This window comes from Rhinatrema bivittatum, chromosome 1 (assembly GCF_901001135.1).
Source record: "Rhinatrema bivittatum chromosome 1, aRhiBiv1.1, whole genome shotgun sequence".
NCBI classification, from domain to species: domain Eukaryota; kingdom Metazoa; phylum Chordata; class Amphibia; order Gymnophiona; family Rhinatrematidae; genus Rhinatrema; species Rhinatrema bivittatum.
This window is the reverse complement of record NC_042615.1, coordinates 216379530-216406528: the sequence shown is the minus strand read 5'-3', so window position 1 is coordinate 216406528 and position 26999 is coordinate 216379530. Positions and strand designations below refer to the sequence as shown.

General features: G+C 43.1%; 1 protein-coding gene across 2 annotated transcripts in view; it reads left to right on the top strand.

Moving 5' to 3' along the window:
• The window catches only part of ACOX3 (acyl-CoA oxidase 3, pristanoyl), a 255408-nt gene that overhangs the window by 121762 nt on the left and 106647 nt on the right, over positions 1-26999 (top strand). For both annotated transcript variants that reach the window (XM_029591761.1, XM_029591769.1), the window contains exons 11-12: positions 6973-7093; positions 16027-16149. In XM_029591761.1, coding sequence (XP_029447621.1) covers positions 6973-7093; positions 16027-16149 — 244 coding nt within the window. The remainder of the gene's footprint in view (positions 1-6972; positions 7094-16026; positions 16150-26999) is intronic.

Below are 26999 nucleotides of genomic sequence, written 5' to 3'. Positions count from 1 at the left end.
TTGTTTCCAGGGATATCAGCCTGGCACCTTTCACAAGAAATAAAATACTCTGCAAAAAAATGTTTTAAAAGCATATCTTGTACTGTCTTTTTATATAATATGTGTAGGCCCGTGATTTCAGAGCATGTGATTCAAATTGCTTTTACATACATGAACTTCAAGGGCTTCCTGAGTGGCAAATCATAATTTTTCTTCCAAAAATGCAAATCTGTCAGGTTTAGTGGATGCAGAACATAAGCTTCGGCTTTTTTCCATGCTGCATCTCTTTCATCTTCTGAAGAGCCACATACCCATGGTAAGCTTTATTTTGCTAAACATTGGATCAAATGCCTAGCTTAGATACAGAGATATTATATACATTATATGATATATATAGATCCAATGTTTAGCAAGATTCAGTCACTGGTAACGTTACAAAAAAAAAACTTGCAATGCAGAGCACTGCATCAAAGACTGTGAGGTCTGAAAGACCTGCACAAACAAAACATGAAGACTTATTTTAAGGATCTCTCTAGAAGCTTGAACAGCATGCCATGTGGGGGTAGGAGGAGGAAGGGTCACACTGTCTTAATTACAGAACAGTTCCTGAGACCTTTTGATAATGAAGGTCCTACGGTTTTCTTATTGTAGCACTGCTGCTCTGTATAATTAACAGTGACCAGGCACTATGCCTTCCGTACCTTCACAAGAGATAATGCAGATGTCGGCAGTGTTCAGCTGATCATATTACGCTGTCACTGAGACAGTTCCTCTCTTTTTCCCTCATCCATTGCTTGTTATTAATCGGTCTTTTTTTTTTCTGTAGCATCCTATAGTCAAAACTTCTGCCTTTCTTCCTCTCCCCCTTTTACATTTTTTTTAATGAATTTAGGGCTTATAAAAGGTGCCAAAGCCGGCAGCACTGGAAACTGAAATCCTCCACTTGATGTACAGAAAAGGTATCACACAGGGCCATGCATGTTTGCCGAATCTGTCAGTGTGCCGAATCTCATAAATTGAGAGGGTAATTACAGTCTCCATGGCTATGTGACTGTTATCCTCTCTTCTGAAATTCACAGCTGAAGTACCAAATTGTAAGGGTGGTTTTATGTTGTAAATGCCTGCACACTGAAAACTGAATTGAGACCATTGCCTTATTTCACCTAAGACATTAGGCAGCTTTCAGATGGTAATGACTATCTGCCCATCCTTCGGTGTCTCTTGATTTCTCTATTAAGAAGTAACATTTTTCTATTTCAGTGTATTGATGATTTTGCAGATGATAGAACAGCTTGGGATTACCAATTTAATTTGGTAGTCCAGCTAGCCCTTCTTAATCATGGCCTCACTCTCGCTTTCAGGGCCGGCCTTGGGCAAAATTATGGCCTGTGGGAACTTTATATTCTGTACCACTTCCCTTCTCCTACCTTTCTTTTAATTAAATATTCTTGTAAAATGAGACTATACATGGCCTTCTTACCCTTCTCCTCTTCTCCTATCTCTGGCACGTCTATCACATTATTTCATTTGACCAGCCTCAAGTCCAGTGAACATTCAGGCAACAGCACTAAGAAGGAAAATCAATGTGGGGCCTGTGAGTCGGCATGTGCTCACAGTCCCTGCAGCAGCGCCACCATGCTAGATGCCTGGTCCCCTTTAAATTCTCTAAAAGGAGAATGGTCCATGGGCGGGACCCAGTTGGACAGGAGAAGCTCAGAGTGCATGAAAGAGCTTGAGGGGAATAAGAGCTGGGACCCAGGTAGGGATAGACAGGCCCTGTGCGCCTCCAGGAGAAGGCAGCTCCTGCAATATTGCTGACCCTAACCCAAGGTATTGTAAGTACATGAAGATACTGCAAGAGGGAGGCAGTCTGGTATATACTTTATGTGTTGTAAATAAAGTGTCATTGCATGAAGAAGACTGGAATCAGTGTGTTTCCTGACTCCAGAGAGTGAAGTTTTGCTCAGCCATCCTTGCATATGGTGTCCTACATGGGATTTCTCTAAGCCAAGCACAGATGGAAAGACTGAAAAAATTTTTTCCGAGTGAGCGCACACAGAGTGAAAAGTTTAGTAAAAGAAACAAATCTCCAGGGAAGCTGGTGAAGGAAACTGTGGGTGTGCGTGGTCAGTAGCAATTTGAAGGCAAGCAGTGCTGAAAAGAGTACCAGAGCACAGATAAAAGTTTGTTGGAAAAAGGAAAGGAATATTTGTTGGGCTGCCTGGTAGAAGCAGTTGACGCAAACGGGTGTGGCTCTGCAGAGCACAGAAGCCACACAGCACTGCTAGTCTGCAGAGCATAGGTGAAAGGGGAAAAAAAACCCAGAACTGCTTTTAAACCAGAGAGAGGTCAGAGGGTCCTGGGTAGAAAAACAAGGATTAGAGTTCTGTACGGAACTGAAGAGGCAGCTCTGTCCCCAGTTAGTGCTGTGCATGAAAGTGCAGTAAGAGCCGGTAGTGCAGGTTTTGTTTTACTTTTGTTTTTTGAGAAGAAAAAGGTAACAGAGAGAAAAAAATGAAACACAGTGGGGCACTGGCCTTGAGCAGGGCATGGCCCAGCAGAAACAAACTGCTAGTGTGTGCACAGGGCCCTGGTCTTCAGTCCTTTGCTCAGCCTCTGAAGAAAGAGAATCTCCGAGCAAGTTGCCAGAGTCCTAGGCAGTATCCCACACTGGATCTCAACCAATCCACACTGGTTGAGATCCAGTGTGGATTGCTGCAGCGCAGAATGAAAAGAAAAGAGAGAAGCTGGTGGGTTTACTTGATGGGCATGGCCTAGCAGAGTGGCCAGCTTTCAAAAAGGAATTTAGGCTTAAAGAGAAGAGGAACAGCCATGTATATCTGTATGGTGGGAGATCCCAGACCTCCAGAACCAGAGAGCTTGACCCCAGAGCTCCAGACCTCTTGGAAAAGGGACTGAATACAATTGATAACGGAATTGCAAGATATTGCTGCTGAAGTGAACTGGAGCAACTCGCCAAAGAAAATGCTATGGCGATAGAGGAACCTGCTGCGGGAAGCCCAGAGAGAGGTGCAGAGAATCCAGTGAGAGGCACTGTGGAAGGAGCAAGAGGGCAAGTACCAGAAAGCTCTGGCTCAAGTTGCACAGCCTTGCCTGGAAGGGGCAACACAGAGTGGCCAGGTGGAAGGGCCATAGAGAGTCCATAGATCCCAGAAGGAGACACAGTGAAGACTCCAGAATGAAGCCGAAAGTTAGTGGACAAACTAGAGCCTATTGGGCAAGAGCCCTCTGGAAAGCGTACAGTGGGACAAGAGAGAGCATTTGAAGTTGGAAAATGAACAGCAGTTAGTGGAAATAAGAAATATTGAAAGCAAACTATAGGTGGCAATACAAGTAAAATGCAGAGAGTGAACAGAACAGCTAGTTCAATATGCACCTCAAGTGAAAGCCTCTAAGAGTCACCTGACCCCATAAGTAATCCAACTGATGCGGGAGCAAGAGGAAAAGCTTGTTGCTGTGAGAAAAGCTCAGATGGGAATCATTTCCACAAACCCTCAGTAAAAGGGTTATGGAGTTGGGAAGAAAGTCCAGAGCGAAGGTTTTACAGGAAAGGAAAGGAGGCTGCGGGACAGCTGGAAGAGAAGCCACCATGACCACATTCAAGAGAAACCATGGACGTTCTGCCAGGAGAAACCTGGAACCCAGAGTCACAGAGGAGTCTGAATAAAAGAATGGGGCTGGGTGTAAAGTGGGTGGTAGTGGTTACGGTCTTGACCCAGGTGACCCTGAACAAAACCTTGGGTCCCTGAACCCAAACCTAGTTGATGAGAGTCCAGGAACATATTATGAAGTACTTCCCTGGATAAAAGCCTATGGTGAATGAGGGCACTTGGCCCAGTGCCCCAAGCTGGGGGGGGGGGGGTATGTGAGTGGCGACCCTAGTGGTACACTATGAGTCTGTGTAGGACTATGCTAGATACCTGATCCCCTTTAAATTCCCTAAAAGGAAAATGGTCCATGAGCAGGATCTGGCTGGACAGAAGGAGCTCAGAGGGCATGACTGGCTTGAGGGGCATAAGAGCTGGGACCCAGGTGGGGATAGACAGGCCCTGTACACCTCCAGGAGAAGGCAAATCCTGCAATATTGTTGACCTAACCCAAGGTATTTTAAGTACATGAAGACACAGCAAGAGTAGGCAGTCTGGTGTACACCTTGTTTTGTGTTGTAAATAAAGTGTCATTGCATGAAGAAGACTGGAGTCAGTGTGTTTCCTGACTCCAGAGAGTGAAGTCTTGATCAGCCATCCTCACACCTTCCTGTTGCTGCTATCTGAAGATGACTAGCAAGCTGGCCCTGATTTGGCTCCCCTTGTCACTCTGGCGCACAGTGCCATATCACAGGGCAATCCCTGCTACTTTTCTGCCTTTAGCTCCTAGCAGTATTGAACATCTAACAGATTCTAGACCCTCTTGATTCATTTCAAAGTATATTCTTTTGTCACAAGTGTTGGAAAAGAGCCATAAGGAAGACATCACATATCATGCCAATACTATTTTACAATATGGGCTACAGCGTTTTAACACTCACATTGGTGAATGTTATTTTTTAGCTTACTGAGACTGTCTCTATAATAATTAGAAAGCTGCACGCTCAGAATTAATTCCACTAGTCATTGCTTGCTGTGTAACCTTGAAAAAGTCACACATCTTCCTTGTGCTCCAGTGTGGATTGGAAGCTCTGTAGGGCAGGGAATATGCTATGATTTATCCTTCTCAGCACTGTATGCATAAATGGAAGTATACATTACTTCTATCTCTACAGAAATGAAATACTTGAAAGACCCCAATACTACAATAACAAATTAATTATTTCTTATTGTGATTAGGCTACATAATGCAACAATTCATTCATCACAGCATCCCCAACCTAGGGTGTGGAAGATCCAATCCAGCAATCAAACCATGGACCTTCCTTATGGAATTGCATAGCATTTGCCACTGAGCTGGCCTTTATTTTTTTTACAAAAACTTAAGTCTTACAGTTCCGGCTGCTGTGCATCTTCCCCTCCACCAGAGGACTCTGGTGAGCCCTACTCTGAACTGTATTCTCCAGCACGTCTCTGGTTTCATGTCTCAGCCAGTCCTACAGTCACTGCTCCACCAGGGGACCTCCATGAGAACACTCCCCTGGCTGTCCAAGTTCCTCTTGCCTGCCTGCATCATGCCCGGTCCCCAGTCCTACTTCACCCTGTCTAGTTGCTGCCTCAGTACTTCGGCATTGAGTTCTATTTGGCTTCGTGCTCTAACTACTTCTGCCTTGTGGCCTTCTTAGACCTTTCCTTTGTTTGTCTCATGGCCTTTGGGTCTTCTGACTACAACCTTGCCTTGTCTTACCTCATGGCCACTGGGCCTTTTGTTTTCAGTCTCAGCCTTGTGGCCATCTGGCCTTCCCCTCTTGCCTCTGTCTTGTAGCCTCCTGGCCTTCAGCTCTGTCCATGCCTAGCCCTGAGGTCCCTCATGGCCTCTTCCTGGCTTTAGGTCTCAGATTATCTCCCTGACCACGGGCCTAATCATGAGGCTTCCCTTGGCTCTCCCTGTTGCTAGATTTCTCCCTGCCTTGCCCCTCGGGGATTTTCTTGACAATGTGGCCTTCCTGTTCTGTGTTCTGTGTTGTCCTTGACCTGCTCTGTAATGCCTGTCTTTGTCTGTGCCCTTGTCTTTATTCCAGTTGTTCTGGTTCCACGCTTACCTGCACTCTATTCTAGTTATTCTAGTTCCACTCTTACCTGCAGTCTGTTTCAGTTGTTCTAGTTTCATGCTTACCTGTACTCTGTTCCAGTTATTTCAGTTCACTCCTACCTGCACCCATCTCCAGTCTGTTCCTGAGTTCCAGCTGTGCCTGACTTGCTCCAGCCTCACCGGGACTGACCAAGTCTAGCCCTAGCCTCATCTGCTGTCCTGTGCCACTCTGGGGGTGGTGTCCACCATGTTCCCCCAGTCCCGGACCCACAACACTTAGTCCTTTAACTCTTGATTAAGATCTGTTTTACCATGTTCACTTTAGTGATTTGTGTTAAATAAAGTAAGTTGTGGAGCAAAAGAGATTCATAACAAGGAACAAGCCAATACATATATTTTTTTTTTTGGGAGTTGGTGGTAGAGTGGAGAAAGGAAGGAGAATTGGCCCTGTAGTTCCTCAATTCTCTCTTTTCTTAATTTCTTTTTTTTTAAACTTCCAGTCCACTTGGAACCAAGGCTGGGATTCTGGTGCCATGAGTTTTCATTTGCAACTGCTTGGGGATTTCCAAACACACACACACACACAAGTACGTTTGATCATTTCAGCAATGGTCCTGAGGCTGGAAGCCATGCACCAGGGATCCTTCTCAAACCCTGCATCATTGGCTTTAAATCCAGCCACCAAGTATCACTTTTATTGATGGCCATGGTGCCGTAGCCCCAGAGCCTGTAAACACTGCCCCCACAGCATCCCCAGCCCCAGCCAATCTGGGGGTGCCTTCACAGCATCCCCAGCCAATCTGGGGGTGCTGAAGGCCCAATATGTCAATTGAACCAGAGACTACATGTGCAGCAGTGCATAGCACTGCCGCTGGGCTGGCCCAAGCTATTATTTTAAAACAATCTCTTCAAATATGGCTGCCATGGTCTGTGCACACACATGCTGCCTTTCTCAAAGACAGCAGTTGTGATTATTGAAGTATTTCAAGAAATGGATGCCAAATAATTACTAGGATGTCAAATTTTAGATCACAGTATTCATCCATTTTTGACCACAACATTCCTGGCTTCACAGAAGTATGTATGTACTGAGTCACAAAACAGGTTGCTCCTATAATTTATTTAGTGCATAATTTAAACCATTTTATACATAGTAACGCACACTATTTTTGTGTCAGTGACTGTATTTATACTTTGTAGATGTGGCAGTGGCATCCTTTGGGGGCACTTTGATGTAAGGAAGCTTTTTTTTTTTTTTTTTTTTAATCTTTACTCATCTCTCTTTCTTTAAAGGCTGAACTTGGAAGAGAAATACATGCTTTATCTTGTGCTAGTAAACCGCTTGCTAGCTGGACCGCCCAGCACGGGGCTCAGGAGTGCCGAGAAGCTTGCGGGGGGCATGGCTTCTTAGCCAGTAAGTGTCATAAACCGCTTAATCCTTGTTGCAAGAACACGAGATGGAATGTTTGCCCTCAATTACACTCAGGCCTGATCATTCCAATAATCCAGTTGTCAGAGTAAATGAATCACTGCACAAGCAACTATTTTTCTGAGTATGTAAAACAATTTTCCTTTATCTAACTGTTCGTTAAATACAGACAAATTTAAGTTCACCAGTGCATATAGATTAATCAGATCTGCTGAACTATATCAATTTGTATGCAATGTGAAGGACCCATGCCACTGTGGCTAGGACACATGACAGGTATGCAGTATCATGGCTCCAGATTGTATTTCCTGGAATTGTGATTGAAGCTATGACTTGGTGATTGCCATCTTGATTAGTGCTATCATCGGTACCCTATTCCCACAGAAATTTAGCAGTCTGAGTCCTGCCAAAACATAATAATCCTCCTTGTGCTGCAGGAGGTTTGCAATAGTACAAATCCAAGCACATTTATTTGATTTTATTTGCAATAATTCAAATAGCAATATACAATTAGAGCACCTGGAGTAGGGATACTCATCCGTTGTTGCTCAATAAGCTATTTCAGGAATGAATAGTCTCAAAGATTCAACTACTGTAGTCTTGAAGATTAAAATATAAACACTAACTTGGTTTGCTAATGGAATGTGTTAAAATTCAATATTTTTAAAGGACTCCACTGGGATTTCTGAAGAGTTAATGTCTCTTGAGCCTCAGTTTAAATATGACTGGTCAGGAGGCATTTCATTATGTTAGTGTGGGAACTCTGGTACTATTGCGTCATTACCATTCCCTGTAGTACATGCCCCAGCCTTTAAGATTCCCTCTCTGGGAGTGAAATCTCCAAGTCTGAACCCTTTATTGTTACTCTAGTGTCTGGTTTGTTATATGAAAATTCAAATATGGTTTGAATTTGTTATATGTTTTTGTATTTTTTTTATATAACATTTTAAATTTGTTATATGTTAGGTGCTGCCTTGAGCCTCTGGGAAAAGAGGTGAAATCGTAAAATACATAAATAAGTGCAAATCATCTTTGTAGCATCAGCCTTTCTCCAAGGACAAGCAGGATGTCACTCAGATATGAGTCAGAAAACAACTTGATTTACCCCACTCATTTATAAAAATTAATAAATTAGGATGAGGAAGGTTTCTTACGTTTTCTGTCACTTGCCTCCCCAGCTTTGTGTACAGAAACTTACCATGTTGTAATCATGAACCTACCTCCATCCTACCTGAAAACATTTTTGGAACATTTTTATGTGGAAAAAATCAAAACGTGTATGTGTTTTTAAAAATTGGCTAAAAAAAGCTCAATCTTATTCAAGTTTTTAGTCTTATTCAAATTTATGTAAATGAGTGCTAATCTTCAATGCTTGCCGCGTCTGAAAAACAATTAATCACAGTTTATATCTTCAACGCTTATTGCGTCTAAATGACTGTTAGAGTCATCTTCTTATTTTCTCTTTTGGCACTCTCCCCTTTTTTTACATGCCACCTTAGTTATCCTCTTTTTTTTCTTTCAACACTCAGCCACGGCTTTTTTACACGCCACCTCTATATTCACCGCTTTCAGCCATAGCTTTATCGAACGCCACCTTTATGTTCCCAACAAACAAAATTGGTATGGTATTTCTAACGCCCGATCAACTTAGCTTTGTGTCAGATATTTCCTGACATGATCATGTTTCGATACAATCCATTTTTCTTCATCAAGGGAGTCTCTGTCTTTTTTTCTTCACCGTCAGGATTTCTCACATCATACGGCTGGCGTCTAGTGCTGGTATCATTTTGTTTGTTGGGAACATAAAGGTGGTGTTCGATAAAGCTATGGCTGAAAGCGATGAATATAAAGGTGGCGTGTAAAAAAGCCATGGCTGAGAGTGTTGAAAGAAAAAAAGAGGATAACTAAGGTGGCGTGTAAAAAAGCTGAGAGTGCCAAAAGAAAAAAGCTGAGAGTGCCAAAAGAGAAAATAAGAAGATAACTATAATCGTCATTTAGATGCAATAAGCGTTGAAGATATAAACTGTGATTAATTGTTTTTCAGACACGGCAAGCGTTGAAGATTAGCACTCATTTACATAAATTTGAATAGACTAAAAACTTGAATAAGATTGAGCTTTTTTAGCCAATTTTTAAAAACACATACACGTTTTGTTTTTTTTCACATAAAAATGTTCCAAAAATGTTTTCAGGTAGGATGGAGGTAGGTTCATGATTACAACATGGTAAGTTTCTGTACACAAGGCTGTGGAGGCAAGTGACAGAAAACGTAAGAAACCTTCCTCATCCTAATTTATTAATTTTTATAAATGAGTGGGGTAAATCAAGTTATTTTCTGATAGATATTTTTTGACCTCACAAATAGCGGAGATTTTTGTGTATACTCAGATATGAGTGACATCATCCGACAGAGCCCAGCACGGAACTTTGATCTCAAAGATTCTAGAACCTTTAAGTATGTTCTACTGAGCATAGCATCCCCAGTAATTTCTCTGCCTCCCAGGCAGGTCTCCTCGGTCTCATTTTTTCCACAGATCCTCTAACTCACGGATCTTTACTGTCTCTCACAGCTACTGCTGTAAAACCTTTTAGAGCTGCAGAAGCTGTTTTGTTTTGTTTTTTAGCAGGGTTTTGTGGAGTTTTGTTTTTCCCTCATCTGTCTTTAGGTCATTTTTGTGTATTTCAGTTTGTTTTTTTTGTTTTTAATTCCTTTTCTTCTGTCGACCGCATGGCATGTGGACCTAGTGCCCAGCACAGTTTGGTTGAACTTACCGTAATTTTATGTTAATAAATTATGCTTCCCAGCAGTTATACATTTCATTCTCTCTCTTTGCCATCATGTCATTTTTTTTACCTTTGTCTGTGCCTCATGAGATCTGCAGTTTGCAGGGTCCCTGGGTGGTCAGGCTAGGCCTGTGGGCCAGGGACTTGTCTGAGTTCTCATCCAGGCAGGAACTCCATGAAAATCAGTCTGACCACTGGGCATCAATTGAGTCCCAGAAAGCAAAGGATCCTGGTTCATCCACCCCCCTCCCCCCCACCACCATCACCTTATCCTGCACAGCGCGGGCATAGAATGAAGGAATGTTCTCGTGGGGAGGAGAGCTCTTCTCCCTCACACTCCTGAGAAACGCACTGGTCTCAAGGAGCCAAGTTAATCATCACCTCTGGTGCCCTGGATAATATAACCTCCCCTCCAGCCTGCCACCATACCCTGACAGGGCAGTCTTCAAAGAGGAGTGAGAGAGACTAAGTATGGGCAATCAACACTGCTGATGCACTGATGGTGCCATCTCCTGAGATAAGAGGCTGGAGAATCAACACTGGGCCACACCATCGAGGGACATGGAGCTCAGTAGTGCTGGGTACTGTCCAGCATCTGTACCATACATCATCTGACACCATCAAGCACCATGGGCACCCTCGAGCGTGCCGTTGAAGCCAAAGCACACCTATTCCATTGAGGCATCTGGTCCATTCCCTGAGGCCCTTTCCATTCCATTCCATGGAGGCATTGGGCCCATTTCCCAAGGCCCATTGCATTCAATTGTGTGAAGGCATCGGGTCTATTCCCCGAGGACCATTCCATTCCGTGGAGGCATTGGGTCCATTCCACAAAGCCCAGTTTGTCAATTTGGCCTACTACATCTTCAATATGATGTGGTTTAGTTTATCCAAATCATCACCCTTGAAAACTGTCTTTGAAACAAGCATCTCCCCAACATCATTTGTAAATGCCGAAGCAAAGAATTTATTTAGTTTTTCCGCAATGGCCTTCTTCTTAAGTACCTCTGAAACTCCTCTATCATCTAACGGTCCAACCAACTTCCTGACAGTCTTCCTGCTTTGGATATATTTTTAAAAGGTGTTATTATGAGGTTTTGCCTCTGCAGCCAGCTTCTTTTCAAATTCTCTTAGCCTGTCTCATCAACGTTTTAAATTTAACTTGCCAATGCTTATGCTTTTTCCTGTTTTCTTCAGATGGATCCTTCCAATTTTTTAAGGAAGTATTTTGGCTAAAATAGCCTCTTTTACTTTGCCTTTTAACCAAGCCAGTGTTACGCATCCCGGCTGTGCTAGGCCCACGCCTGGGCCTACTCACCCCAGGAGCTCAGCTTCGCTTGCGGTGGTGGGCAGCTGCCTCTGTCCCCGAGCACCTGCAGCCACCTCTTCCTCTTCTGACTCCTGCGTGGTTCCTCCTGGCGCCCGCCAGGTTCCCTGCATGGGCTGCGGAGTGATGCCGCCGCCTGGCTTCCTCTGGGCTCTGGTTTAGGCACATGCACGCGCTACTTGCGCTCTTTTAAAGGGGCCATGGCAGGAAAGTGACCCGCGGCTCCGTATGATGATATCACTAGGCATCTGTATAAAAGGCAGGGCCCAGCCACTTGTTCCCTGCCTTGGCAACAGGCCTCCACGATTGCTTGTGTACTCGTTGCTCGTTCCTGGTTCCTGTTCCTGTCGTCGTTCCTGTCTCCTGTTCCTGTGTGTTCTCTTGTCTGCTCCTCGTTTCCTCGGACTGATTCTTTGGTATTGCCCCTTGCATCGCCTGGACTACGCTTGGACTGATTCTCTGGTATTGACCCCTGCATCATCTGGACTACATCCGATCTATCTCCTGGCTCTGACCTTAGCTCTGCTCCTGTTACTGTGCCTTCCTGCTGCCTGCCTTGACTCCAGCTTGCCTTGGACTCTCCTTGTCTCCTACAGACCATAATTTATTCCGTTCAGGAACTTTACCTCTCTACCATGTCCTGATGTTACATTTACCCAGTCAATATGGGGTAAATGTAACATCCCATTACTGCATTTCCAAATTGGTTAGCTTCCCTTATTTATCTTAGCATTTCAACGTCCATCTTATTTTAGCCAGGTGGAAGATAGTATACTCCTAACACTATACTCTTTCCCAACACATATGAGATTTCAACCCATAAAAATTCTACTGTGCATTTAATATCTTGCAGGATCTTTATCTTGTTGGACTCTATACCATCCCGAGCATAAAACATCACCCTGCCCCCGGTTGATCCACCCTATCATTGCAATCTAATTTATAGCCTGGTATAGCATTGCCCTATTGCTTGTCCTCTTTCCAGCTGGTCTCTGAGATGCCAGTTATGTCTTCCCTTCAGTGCTATACACTCTAACTCTCCCATCTTACTTCTTAGACTTCTGGCATTGGCATACAGACATTTCAAGGTATGCTTTTGTTTGTATTAACAGCCTGCTTTTCAGTTGACAGGGATAATTTGGGATCTTTTAACTCAGGTGGTTCTTTACTTCTAGACACATGAACTACTTTTGTTTTTATTGGGATTCCCTTACTCTCCTGTTTTCATTCGTATCCTTTGAAGATATTTCCCTCCAAACCATGTACTGCTGAGCGACCTTTGGCTGTCCATCTTGTTCTAGTTTAAAAGTTGTTCTATCACCTTTTTAAAGAGTTAGTATGGTTGGGGAATTGCCCAACACTGTTTTCTACAGCTTAGGGACAGCTTCTTTATTCCTTGCTGCCTCAGAATCTATCTATTTGCTGCTATAATGTATCTGGATTTTCAGAAACTGCATGACAAAGTACCTCCTCAGAGACTCTTCAGGAAATTAAAAAAATCATGGGATAGAAGGCAATGTTTTATTGTAGCTTGAGAACTGGTTAAAAGATAGAAAACCAAGATCAGGGTTAAATGGTCAATTTGTTTTCAATAGAGAAAGGTGAGGTAGTGGAGTGCCCCAGGTATCTGTACTGGGACCATTGCTTTTTAACATAAGTATAAATGACCTAGAGATGGGAACGACAAGTGAAGTGATCAAATTTGCTGATGATACAAAATTATTCAAAGTTGTTAAATCACAAGAGGATTGTGAGAGATTGCAAGAGAACTTTGCAAGATTGGGCTTCTAAATGGATGATACTTAATGTCAACAAATGCAAAGTGATGCATGTAAAGAAAAGCAACCCAAATTATAGCTGTACAATGCAAGGTTCCACATTGGGAATCACCACCCAGAAAAGGATCTAGGCATCATCGTGGATAATATATTGAAATTTTCTGCTCCGTGTGCAGTGGCAGCCAAGAAAGCAAATAGAAAATAGGATTTATTAGGAAAGGAATGGAGAATACAACAAATATCATAATGCCTCTGTATCACTATATGTGATGCATTTAAGACAAATTGGAGAAAATATTTTTTTACTGAATGCATAATTAAACTCTGGAATTTGTTGCTGGAGGATAAGGTGAAAACTGTTAGTGTAGCTGGGTTTAAAAAAGGTTTGGACAAGTTCTTGGAAGAAAAGTCCATATGATTATGAATATTACCCTGGAACTGCTGAGAAAAGTTGATAGGCATCTTACAAAATTTAAGTAAATAAATAAATCATTATTAAGATGGGCTTGGGGAAATCCACTGCTTTTCCCTGGGATAAGCAGCTTGGAATCTATCGACCTTTTGGGATCCTCCCAGGTACTTATGACCTAGATTGGCCACTGTTGGAAACAGGATACGATTACGGGAGTGGACCCTTGGGCCAGGAGAATAGGGCGCCAATGGGGAGGAGCCCCAGAGGGCCCTTCTGACGGCAGGCGAAGCTGTAGGAGACCCCGCAGGACCTTCACCACTACCAGCTCTCGTTCCCAGTGGGCTGAGCCCTTGGGTACCGGGGCCAGCTGGACTTACGTGGGGCCTCAGGCAGGTGGAACACTCACAGTCAGGCAGGCAAGGGTCTTGGCATAGAGAAGACAGAAACAGGAACCAGGAAATCAGACGACAGAGAATCCAAACAGGAACTGGAGCCAGGAGTAGCCAAGGCAAGGCCTGAGAAGCAGGCCTTGCCTTAAATAGTTGCAGGCTTGAGGAGTCTGAGCCCCTCCCGAGGTGACCCCTGAAATGGGGTCAGGTGACACGCACGCACGCCTGGGAAGCCGGGGGTCAGGAGGAAGGCCAGAGCAGGAACCAGCGGCGTGCCGTCCTGCATACGCCGTTGGCGCGGCGTCCCTGGGGGAAGGCCGCGGTGCGTCTCGCCACCCGCGGCCGCCGGCTGAAGCAAAGCTCCTCGGCCCAAGGTGGCGGAGTCGGCCGTGCCGGTAGGTGGGGGAGACTGGCTGCTGTCCTGTGCGGCCGACTTTCGCAACAGATACTGGACTCGATGGACCTTTAGTCTGACCCAGTATGGCAAATCTTTTGTTTTTATATCTCCTGTTCCTCTGGCATTCAGAAGGGTTTTCCATGATGTGAAAAGAAATAGTCTTAATGTACCGCTTTGAGAAAAAGTTCACGAACCTTTTCTCTGTTTTGCCCAACTCCTATTAAAATGGCATCTGCTTTGCCCAACTCCTATTAAAATGCCATCTGCGTTTTCATGGGTTAATTAGCTGACCGAAGCAATTCACTTTCATTTGGGTGAAATTGATGTTTATCCCATCATGTTCTGAATAAATCTGTTAAGACGGCCTTGCTTGTATTTTATGTTCTGTGGGCTTTAGTCGAAGCTCCCTGTTGAGCCTTTCACTGTGTCATGGAAACTCAGCACTGTGCTCCCAATGGTTGGTAGCGCTTTCATGCCTCAGCATTCTTGATATCATAATATCTGACCTGGGAGATCAGGTTTTTGTTAGTGGTCACTTGGCAGGTGGGGTGCTTTTTTCAGCTTCTTTAAAGTTTTTCCAGAGTGCATTAATTCTATGCACATTGCTAGTTACTGACTAACACCATCAATCTGTACAGGTAATCTGTTGCTAATCTTCAAATACTAGTTCTCCAATGGTCAGCAGGAAGTCAATCCTCAAGACACTCTCCTGCCTCCCCTAGGAGTTTGTTTCTCCAAATCTTAGCTTTATCGTGGACTGAGGGGCCCTGCCTGGGAGGCACGGAGGTGCCTGGGTCTGCATATGCTCAGTAGAGCATGCTCAAAACTTTGAGATCTAAGTTCTATGCCGAGATCCATCAGATGACATCACCCATAGGTGAGGACTGATATACTGCTTTCAGAGAACCACTGTTACAGCCAAGTAACTCCTCTTTCCAGAAGGCATGAGCTTGTCAACTCAAAAATGTTCCAACCTAGCAAGCTCTGATGACAGGAGATTGAAACAAACATTTCCTGTACTAACATGCAGAGCACTGCAGCTAAAGCACAGGACAGATGAATTTAAATTGCATTCTGTTGTGAAATTGGACTTTTTATGTAGATATGAAATGTAATATACATCATGCAGAATATTGCAATTGAAAGTGCCTTTTCATTCAGCTATGCTGCACATTATACTAGAACAATTTGAGCTACAGAGCTTAGGTCAAACTGGGATAATATCATGCCTCAGACAAAATTAGTTAAAAGAAAACCAGCAAAATAGTTTGGTAGATAATATATAAATTAGGCCAAATGATATATTTAAAATTGATGGCTTTCTGAACTACTAAGGTTACTTTTTTAGGCAAAGCAGATTTTTTTTTTTTTAATCTACTGTGGTGAATCCCAAGAAGCAGATCTGGACTGAGAGCCAATGCTGATGAAAGTGGAGGGATATCATTCTCCCAGTATTGAGGCTGCCAGATTGTGTTGAAGTTTCTAATCACACTGGAGTTCTTTTATCAAACTCACTTATATTTTTTTCCTAATTTGATAGAGATATATGAGTAGGAAAATTGGTGGATAAATGACTTTCCACTGATTTTTTTCTCCTGTATATTATAACACGGTCATTTTTCCAATGATTTGTTTTGTTATAACATTGAAATTCCCAGGCAGAAAAAAATAAAAAGTGAAAAAGAAGGTTCCTACATATAAACCATTTTAATAACTGCATTTAGCAAAATACAGTTGATAAGAACAGATTACATTGTCTTCCTTTGCATACAGCATTTGGTACAGTTGTAAGATAGTACTTGCTGAATGTTGATTATCATTTTTATTCAAGTGAATCGTTTAGGAGAAATCCGAAATGACAATGACCCAAACTGCACATATGAGGGAGACAACAATGTCCTACTTCAACAAACCAGCAACTATTTATTGAGCTGGGTGACCATGAAACATGAAGGTCAGTATAATCTAACTATGAAGCCTTAAAAAAAAGTTTTTAAACCACACATTTCAATAGGAAATTTTCATGGTAGTTTACAAACATCACATGCATAAGAAATAAAACAAAATTACCAAAAAAACAAGAACAAAATAAAATTTAAAATAAATTGTTAAACGTTAATCATTTACAATACTGCAATCCCAGAGTCTTTAAAGGCAAGCATGAAAAGATGAGTTTTTAAAGCCTTTTTGAATGATTTCATGATAGGTAAGGCTCAGGGAAACTCTGGTAAGCTGTTCCATAAGTATGGCCCAGTTTCTGGTCTCAAGTTTTAGTGTTGGAACATCCAGTACATTTTTATTTCCAGATCTTAACTGCCTTGATGGTTTGTAAAGGCGTAATGTGGAATCAAGCCATTTTGAGGAATGATAATTGAGTTAGTTGTAAATGAGAACAAACACTTTTTATTGAATTTGTGAGGCAATTGGTAACCAATGTAGGTTGCTAAGAACTGGCATAATTTGATCTTTGCATCTGGTACCAGTGAGTATTCTAGTGGCCGTGTTTTGAATGACCTGAAGCGGATGTAATGTACTAGATATAGTGAATTACAATAATCCAAAGCATTCAGTTTGAGATACTGCAAGACTGTGCAAAAGTCCTGATAGTGTGGTAGTGGTTTTAAATTCTTCAATAAATGCAGTTTGTGGCATGAAGATTTGACTTCAGGAGAAATATGTTGTTTCATAGGAAGATTGTGGGCCAGATGCAATGCCTAAGTTTCATACAGATTTTTCTAAAAGAAAAAAAAAAAAAGCTCTCTTAAACAAAGATCTCATGATTTGATGTAAAACAGGGATTTTAAACTAAAGGACATTTAGTGGCTATACTTTAAAGGAATTTGTACAGTGGCCATAAACAGTCCTCATTGCTTTTCAGAAATTACAGCGTGAAAATAACTGAGGTCTAATATAGAGAAGAAGAGGCACAAACCTTCTATGTAAATCATATTTAAAAACAATTAAAGCAGACCTAGGTAGAATTGCCGTTGATTTGGTTCATTTGTTAATTTCCAGTTGAGGAAAACATGAAAAAGTCTTGTCACTAGGCGTATTCTACATGTATATTTCAAGTGGCTTTAATTTTTTCGCATTGATGTTCCTTCTAAAAAGACAGTGAGTTGGAGTCAAGTTTGCTTATCTTAATTTTAACCATTCTTCTAGATGGGCTTGGAGAATTGGGGCAACCTTATTGGTAGCTTGCTGATGAGATGAACATATATGCTTTCCTAACCAAACATCCTATTTTGGTAATGAGATTACACATACCCGGTGGATTATGACACTTATCTGTTCTTCATGGTTTAGCCCCAGAACACAAGCTATTGTAAAATGCATATATTTATATCTACAATATCTGCTTAGGCTCTACATTTATTATGAAACATTTGGAGGGAAGTTGTCATTTGAGCATGATAAACTTGTCAAGTCATGAAAATCCGTAAATCATAGTATGTCGTTTCAGAGAAGAGTATAATGTAAATAGCTCAGTTTTCCAGGATTTCTATTAAAAGCATCTTAAAAGATTGAAGGAACAGAAAAATCTGACTGAGAAAAATAGATATTACATACGAGTCATGGGAAATTCCCTCAAATTATAGTATAGTTACAAAACTCGTTACACTGAAAGATCAGACATCTGTTGAGAGACCATACAGAATGCCAAAAATCAAGGTTTCCCAGAGGACAAGCAAGTAATGAAGTCCTTGTAGCTAAAGTGACGTCATTTGAGAACAGCATTGTCAGGTTCCTACCTTTCAGGTACTTGTGGACTCAGAGATGGGCTGAGCCTCAGGCACGGTCGGGCCAAGGACAGGCTAAGAACTACCTGGGAATCCAGCAGGTTGCAGAGCAGGAACAGGAGCTCATAGCAAGCTAGAGTGACAGATCAAGAACATTGTGTGAGGCCCCCCTCAGTTCTTATTATACCAACTTCAAGGAGTCCCAGGTGGGCTCTAGACTTGCACCGTACTGTCCTCTGAGAATACCTGTTACAGGTAAGCAACTTTTGCTTTCTCTGAGCACAAGCAGGATGTGAAGCTTTCACAGGTGGGGAATCCCTAACCCCACAGGCTGCCTCAATGAAAAAAGGGAAAACGATAAGTAGAAAAATATGTCAACAGGCAAAACTAATTTGGTGGCAGCAAGCCATTTTTGTTATTTTCTCTTTAAAAAAAAAACCAAAAACAAAACCCTTGAGGGAATAGAGTTGGATTTTAGAACTCAAATAGACTCCACAGAACAGATTGATCACATCTACTGTTTTGCCAGGAATCTTTATCTAAACAATAATGAGATGTGAATGTATGAACTGAGTTCCATGTTGCAGATTTGCACATCTCTTCCATGGAGGCCAGTCTCAGGTGAGCAAACAATGCCTCCGTGGCTGTAATACTATGAGCCTTCATATGCCCATTTAGAGTCAAACCTACCTGGGCATAATAGAGAGAGATGCAATCTGCTATCCAGTTAGAAAGGGTGCACTTGGCAATGGCCGTACCAAGATTGTTGGGGCCAAAAGAAATAAGAAACTGGGTGGACTTTCCAGGTGCTTTAGTCTGCTCTAGACAGAACACTAAGGCTTTTGCAATACATGTTGTGCAAAGCTTGTTCACCTTTGCAAGCATGATGCTTGGAGAAATATGTTGTAAGGACAAAAAAAAATGGTTAAGATAGAAGTTCAGCACTACCTTAGGCAAGAGATGCGCGTAAAACCTCACCCTGTTATGAAAAACCTTAGCTTCGTCCTCATCCTGCTATCCAGACTAGTGGGTTTTTCCTCCCTATCAGCAGATGCAGGTAGAGAGCACAGCTATCTCTGTGATGTCATCACAGCTATTAAAATGTGATGCAGTCAAGAAAATTGCTCAGTATTCTCTACCTCCAGTAGGACATTCTGGTGGTGCTGTTGGACTTTTTTTTTCTGACAAGCCTGCCTAGCCCTTGAGGTTGAATGAAGGCAGCAGATTCTTTGGAGTCCTAAAGCCAGGCTCCTGGTTTTCTAATACCAAGGTAATGTGCCCTTTCAGACGGTTCCCAGCTCCAGAGGGGGTTTGGTTGAGCCTGAGGGATTTGAGTTGACAGATGTAATTTAAAAAAAAAAATTGAGAATCCTTTGAGTCTCCCTCCCCCTCTTTTCTCCTCCTGTCTTCTTTATCTTTAAAGATTAATTTACAAAACAAAAACAGGAAAGCAACTCCAGAATAGCTTCAGGCTCTTTTTGTGCAAACAGTGTTTCTGGCATTTGGGATAAGCTCCTCTAAGTTTTTTGAGCGAGCTCCTTCAGTGCCAAACTAATTTGACTGCTCACACTCCTGAAGGAGAAGGGCCACCAGTGCTCAGCTTGTGGCTGCAAGTACTCATCTTCCTCTTTGAGGATTTTATGTGTGGTTTGCCTCAAATCTGGAGGAGTGCCCGGAGAGAGTTGTAATCCCTCAGTTTCTATATCAGCAGGGCCAGCTTTGCTCAGGAATCAAGGCACTGGGGTCTGTGGAGTCAGCATTTTTGGTGGAAACCTTCACTATTTTAGCTGCAGGTCCCTTAGAACATATGGCCCCCATGTTTAGATGGAATCTCTGAAGCTCCTGTTCCTTCAGGCTCTACTCCCTCAAGGGAATTCTCCCTGGAGGTCTTCTGCATTTTCAGTAGAGTTAGCAATTTGTGATGGCAAGACGGCTCAAGCTCTTTTGCACTGGGTCCAACAACTTCCCAAAGGGGATGAGGCTGACTGCCTGGAGTCACTTGCAGCCTTTGTTGCAGATGCCTTCTATGATTTTATCAGCATTTCATCTTACTCAATTGCTTCATTGGTTTCTGCTAGGAGATTTGTGGCTAAGGCATTGGATAGCAAATTATTGTTCAAAGTCTTATCTTTGTAAACTTCCTTTCAAGGGAAAACTACTCTTCAGCGAGGAACTAACTCAAATGGTGATGGATTTGAAAGATCTTTAAGCCTTATAGTCTTCTAGAAGGTAAGGGTATGTGCCTTTTATCAGCCAAGCAGAGGCTGGGCTCAATATTGTAATACTAGGAGGTGTAAACCAGGCACACAGTCTGCTTCTCAATCCTTTCGATTTGGGGGCAAGAATCAGTCCTTTTGTGGCTTAAGGAAGCAAGGCTGGACTCTACAGCCACCTCTTTGGCTAGAGCTTCCCAATGAAATCAAGTAGGTTCATTTTCTGATGCAGTCTGTAAGCAGCCACCTACAGCAGTTCTACCAGGAGTGGACCCACATAACTTCAGCTCAATGGGTTATGGAGTTTATTCAGCATGGCCATGCTCTAGAGTTTTAGCTGCTTTGATCCCCAATTCCTTTATGGTTTCTCCTTGCACCTTGGTTATCACAAAGGGTGGCTGTGCAAACCATGCTTCAGAGATTACAGCAATTACAGGCAGTGGGAGGTTCCACTTACTCTAGAAACTCAAGATCTAGGACACTATTCCATCTATTTTGTAGTTCCAAAGAAAGATAGGTCTTACAGACTAATTCTCAATATGAAAGTGGGCAAACAGCCTTGATGTCTCCCATTTCAAAATGGAGACTCTTTGGTTGATTCTTGTTGTAGTATGGGAAGGAGAATTTCTCACTTTTCTGGCTCTGCCAGAGGTGTCCTTACACATCCTGATTAAGGGAAGACCATCAGAGATTTCTGCATCTTTGTATCCTCAACCAACACTTTCAGCTCAGAGCTCTTTCCTTTGGGTTAGTCACAACTCCCAAGATCTTTTACCAAGTTAATGGTGGTAGTAGTTGCTTGCTGAGGAAAAAAGGAATTATGGTTCACCCCGGTCTGGACGATTGGCTCATAAGGTCCAAATTTTTTCAAGAAGGTATCAGAACCTCCGAAAGAGTTGTCCAGCTGTTAGAAAGTCTGGGATAAATGATTGATTTTGCAGAGTTCAATCTTCTCTCCTTTCAATCTCTGGTAAATCTGGGGATTCAATTCAGTGCAAACATAGACATGCTTATTTGACTCATGAGTGAGTTACCAAGATTGTAGGTCAAACACAGATATTCTGCCTTCAAAGTGCTTCCAGAGTTCCAGAGTAGTTGCAGCTGCTCAGGACAATGGCTGTCACCTTGGATCTCATTCCCTGGGCCAGAGCTCACATGTGTCCCCCTGCAGCCTGTGCAACTCTCCCATTGGTCACACCAATTTTAAATTTGGAGTGCCGACTTCATGATACTACTGCAGTGAGGGACACCTCACCCCAGAAATTGTTAAAGAGCGTGACTGTGGAACCTCCCTCATGGATATTTCTCCCCATGGATGTGATCCTCTCAGGTTGTATGGATCAGGTAGCTCAAAACTAGTCTCAGGAGGAAGATTCCTGGTCCATCAACAGGCTGAAACCAAGGAGACAAGACTAGCTCTGTTACAGTTTCCTCCCTTAGTAAAGGGGAAGGCAGTGAATAGTGTAAAGGGGAATAGTGCTCTCCGACAATGTGATCACAATATTATACATGAACAAACAAGGGGGCATTCAGAGTCTTGGAGTATAAGAAGAAACAACTCACCTCTTTCATTGGCAGAAAAGAACCTCAGCTTGCAGCAGCACATATATCAGGACAGCAGAATGTTCAGGGTATCAGTTATTGTGGGGGAATGGGGAGTATCAAGAAAAGGTTGATATGATAGAGGTTTTTGAAGAGGTCTCACTATGTGAATTAACATAGATAGTGGCACGGGTAAAACCAGGGAACCTTGCCCCTCCTGGTTAATTCAGGGGATATCGGACAAGGTATTGAAGTGGTTGTGAATAGGTCACTTGAGAAGGGGTGGGCCTGTAGTAGGTTTAAACAAGCAGTTGTTTTTTCTATGTTGAAAAATGAGTCATGTGAATGTATTGGTTATAGGCTGGTTTCAAATTTGGCATATATAGCAAAGCTTTTAGAGCATGTAGTGACAAAATAATTATCAAATTTGTTAGAGCAAAATAACTTGTTTGATGTGTAGGAGGGTTTTAGAAAAAATTGTAGTACAAAAACTTTAATGTGATCAATGATGGATGAGTTGTTATTGGGTATTGATAAAGGGGAGACAATTATGTTACTCTTATTAGACTTGTCGAGTGCATTTGACTTAGTTGATCTCTCTGTTTTATTGCAGAGATATAAGGAATTGGTGATGGGTAGAGTGGTTTTGAAATGGTTAGAAGATTAATTAAAGGACAGATTGCAAGGTGTCTTTTTTTTTTTTTTCAAGGAAAATGGTCAATGTGGAAAACTATGGAGTTGGGGGGTGTCACAAGGTTCTTCCCTTTCCCTGTTGCTTTTTAATGTCTTTCTGTCACCATTAGGGAAAATTATAAGATCATTTGGATTTAATGCATATACTTTTGCAGATGATATTCAGAATTGTTGCCAGTCTAGGTTGCAACCAGAAGGATGCTATGAAACGGGTGAATGAATGTTTATAGGGGATTAAGGATTGGTTGATGGAGAATCAGTTGATTTTAAATAGTTCTAAGACAAAACTTTTGTAGTTGGGAAGGGGAGGAATTGAGGATTGGCCCAAATTAGGCAATGTAGAATTGGTGTATAAAGAGGAGGTGAGATCATTAGGGGTTATATTGGATGAAAAATTGATGTTGGAGAAGCAGATAGCACAGGTTGTCAGAAATACCTATTGGAAATTGAAAATGGTAAAGCAGCTGAAACCTTATTTGGATTTGCAGGCATTGCAGGCAGTGGTGTATGCTTTAATTTTGAATCAAATTGAGTACTGTAACTCCATTTATATGGGGTTACCTAATAAAATTAGTAGGAAAATACAATTGATTCAAAATGTGGCAGCTAGGATTGTGACAGATAACCCAAGAAGGAAACCGGCATTGCCTCTGCTAATGCAATTGCATTGGTTGTCAGTTGAAGCTAGATGTAAATTCAGATGTTTGATTTTGGCTTTTAAAACTCAGAGGAAAAATGGTTCACCTCATTTGGAAAATTGTCTAAAATGGTATGAAGCAACAAAAAATTTGCGTTCTGTGGGTAAACATCTAGTACAATTGGCGCCACCAAAAACGTTCTGCCATTTGAAACTATTTGATAAGTCTTTCTCAGCCTCTGTTCCACCTTTATGGAACAGTCTTCTTGTTGATATAAGGGCAGAGATGGAGTTAAAGCTGTTCCAGAGAGAAATTTATAACCTGGATGATGTGTACAACTTTTAATTGAAACACTTGGATTAAAAAACAACCCTATGTAGTAATTGTTTATCAGTATTAGGGAACATGATTAGATGTGATTATTAATGGAGCGATTGGGCTGGATTTGGAAGATTTGTTTGAAATGGTAATTTATATTTTATTTTTATTATGTTTTTATATTTTATGTATTTCATTTTGTTATACATCGCTTTGGGTGATTTTAACAGTAAGGCAATTAATAAATACATATAAATAAATAAATAAGATTTCCTGAGTAGAAACCTTTTGGATCCAGGATAGTGGGAAATCAGTCATGCTGTATTTTATATGATTTTGGCCCATTGAGGTCTTCCTCAAGTGGATCTCTTGGTGACCCACAGGAATGTCAGTATCCGCCAAGTCTTGTCAGTTCAGGGAAGTTTGATCTGAAGGTATAGATGCTCTAGCCCAACTTTAGCCAAGAGACATTTTGCTGTATGTGTTCCTGCCATGGCCCTTAATAGAGAGATCATTGAGAAGGTTGGAGAAGGGACTATTTCAGAGGGTTTTGGTGGCTCTGAACTGACTGAGGAGACCTTGGTACGCAGATCTAGTAAGACTGCAAATAGACTGAGGATTTCAGAGACCAGAGGTCTCCTGTTTTAGGGTTCAGTCATCATGGTTGATCCTTCTTCCTTTCTATTTACAGCTTGGCTCTTGAGAGGTCATATTTGTGATGGAAAGGCTATTCCTGGTCCATAATTTCCACTGTTGAACGCTTGTAAGAGAGTCAGTCCTGTGGCATATATCCCAGTGTGATGGATATTTGAGGTATTTTGCAAGGAGTGTTAATTTCTCCTTAGCAGGCTATTTCTGTCTTTTTATCCTTTCTCCAATGAGGTATTCATAAAGGTTTGGCATTGAATTCACTGAAGGTCATTTTGAAGCTATTTCCTGTTATAGATGTAAGATGTGAGGTATCTCGGTGGTTTCTAGTCCTGACAATGTTCACTTTCTTCGTGGGGTTAAGAGATTGTGACCTCCCTTAAGACCAGTAGTTCTTCAGTGGGAACGTAATTTGGTTTTCGGAGCCTTGTTGCCCCATCCCCCATCCCTCAATTGTGAACCTCTGAAGCAGATGTCTATCAAGGATTTGTCTCTAAAAGTGTTGTGACCGTCACTTCTCGACGGCTTTACTCCGCCTACCTTTCCTTTTTTGCGGCTCCTTCTCTCTTCACGGACGCCTGGCTGCCGCAGCATCCGCCTGCCGTCATTTCCGGCGTCCTCAGACCGGCTTGGGTGCTGCCTCCCGCCATGTTCTACAGATACCTTAGGGTGCGCGCACCGCACAGCCCTCATTCTTATTTCCTTATTGGCGCATTTCTCAGGGGTGTCCCCCTGTGATGACGACACGCTGCCCAGATATTTAAGCCTACAGTTTATTGCTAGCCGTTGAGTTAGCAAGGGGATTCTTACGGATGGGATTCGCTCTCCGTACCCAGCTACTCTGCCTTTCCAACTTCCATTGGACTCTTTCTGCTAACAGGGTACCCGCTCCTCGGGGGCCTCTTTTGCTTCTTTCAGGTCGCTATCAGGTAACCGGTACTCGCTCCTCGAGGGCCTATGTTCCCTGACTCTCTGCCTGCATCTACCTCCTCTTCTTCTTGGAAGAATTCACTACAGATACCATCAGTGAGTACTACTATCATCTTCTCCTCAGAGCTGTCTCCCTGGAACCAGGTACTCGCTCCTCGAGGGCCTGCCCCCGTTCCAGCACCAGTGCCATCTCTTACGTGGAACCGCTGTGTGAGTACTTTGCCAACAAATCTCTCTACCTCCAGGGATCTGGTACTCGCTCCTCAAGGGCCAGCTCTCCCTATCTCTGGGCATCTCCATATTTGGGACTCTGTGAATGTTCTATTGTACTCATTTTCTAAGTTCTCCACTACAGCACTGCTACCGGAGGAACCGTTGTTCCAGCACCCTGGGGAATACTAGCCCAGCCAGGTTACATCTTCTACTCACTACTGCCACCTCTGGTGGCTTCTCAAACTGTCTAAATAAAGAAAGATCTGTGTTTGTGTGTCCAGAGCTGAGCCTGACCTGTGGCCCCTCACAGGACTTCCCCCGTAGGCATGGTCAGCTGCCACAGTGTCCAAGGGTCCACCCAAACCTGATGTGACGCCGACGTCACACACGCCGGCGTGACGTCGGCGTCACGTGCTCTTCCGCTCCGGGACCCCCGTTGGACCCAACCGGAACTTTTGGCCAGCTTGGAGGGGCCTCCTGACCCCCCCAAGCTGGCCAAAACTTCCGGTTGGGTCCAACGGGGGTCCTGGAGCGGAAGAGCACGTGATGCCGGAGCGGAGGAGCATGTGACGCTGACGTCACGCCGGCGTGACGTCGGCATCACGTGCTCCTCCGCTCCGGGACCCCCGTTGGACCCAACCGGAACTTTTGGCCAGCTTGGGGGGGCCTCCTGACCCCCCCAAGCTAGCCAAAAGTTCCGGTTGGGTCCAACGGGGGTCCCGGAGTGACCTCCTGCCACATGACCTACCTGTCACGTGGTAGGAGCACAAGATGGCGCCGGTGACCATGTGACAGGGGCTGACCAATGGCATCGGCAGCCCCTGTGACACAGGCTATCGGCACCGTGAGGAAATCGCAAACGAGTGCAGGGATGGCTTCCTGACTCCCCGCTGGACCACCAGGGAGTTTTGGTAAGTCTTGGGGGGGGGGATTAAGGAGGGTGGGGGGTTTACATTTTTATTTAGGGAACCGAGAAACATATGGACAGATCTACAACTTATGGATTTCTCCATACTTCCATATTCAACGGAATCGACCCTCAACGACAACGTATCACAAATGCAACGAAAACTTTTTGTCTGCACATCCCTAGTGCATACCACCATGGTGTAGATTGTACGCTCATCTCTGTACAACCTATAATTGTACATTTTATGTGTGGCCTTCTTCAGCTGAAACCTCCTCTAAGGCCTCCTGCTGTGTCTTGGGACCTTAACTTGGTACTAGTTCAGCTGATGAAAGCTGCTTTTGAGCACACCTGTAATCTTGAAGTACCTGCCTTGGAAGGTCATATTTTTGGTGGCGGTCACTTTAGCATAGGGACAGTGAGCTCCAAGCCTTAGTGATTTATCCACCTTATGCTAAATTTTATCATGACAGGGTGGTCTTGCACACACACCCTAAGTTCCTGCCTAAGGTGGTGATGGAATTCCATCTTAACGAGTCTATCGTCCTGCCAACTAAGCCCATTTACACACAAGTGAATGAGCATTGCACAGTTTGGACTGCAAGCAAGCCTTAGCCTTCTATCTGGAGTGGACAGAAGTCAATAGTCACTCCACCCAACTTTTTATTTCTTATGATAGTAATAGGTTGGGAGTTGCTGTTGCCAAAAAGACACTATCCAATTGGCTAGCAGATTGCATCTCCTTCTGTTATGCCCAGGTGGGATTGCATTTGAAGGTCATGGCAAGGCTTATTCTATCAGAGCCATGACAACATCAGTGGCCCACTTGCGAGCAGTTCCTGTGGAGAAAATCTTCAAGGCTGTGACATGGAGTTCTCTCCACACATTCGCATCTCAGTATTGTCTGGATAAGGATGGCCAACATGACAGTACATTCAGCCAGTCTATCCTTTGAAATGTTT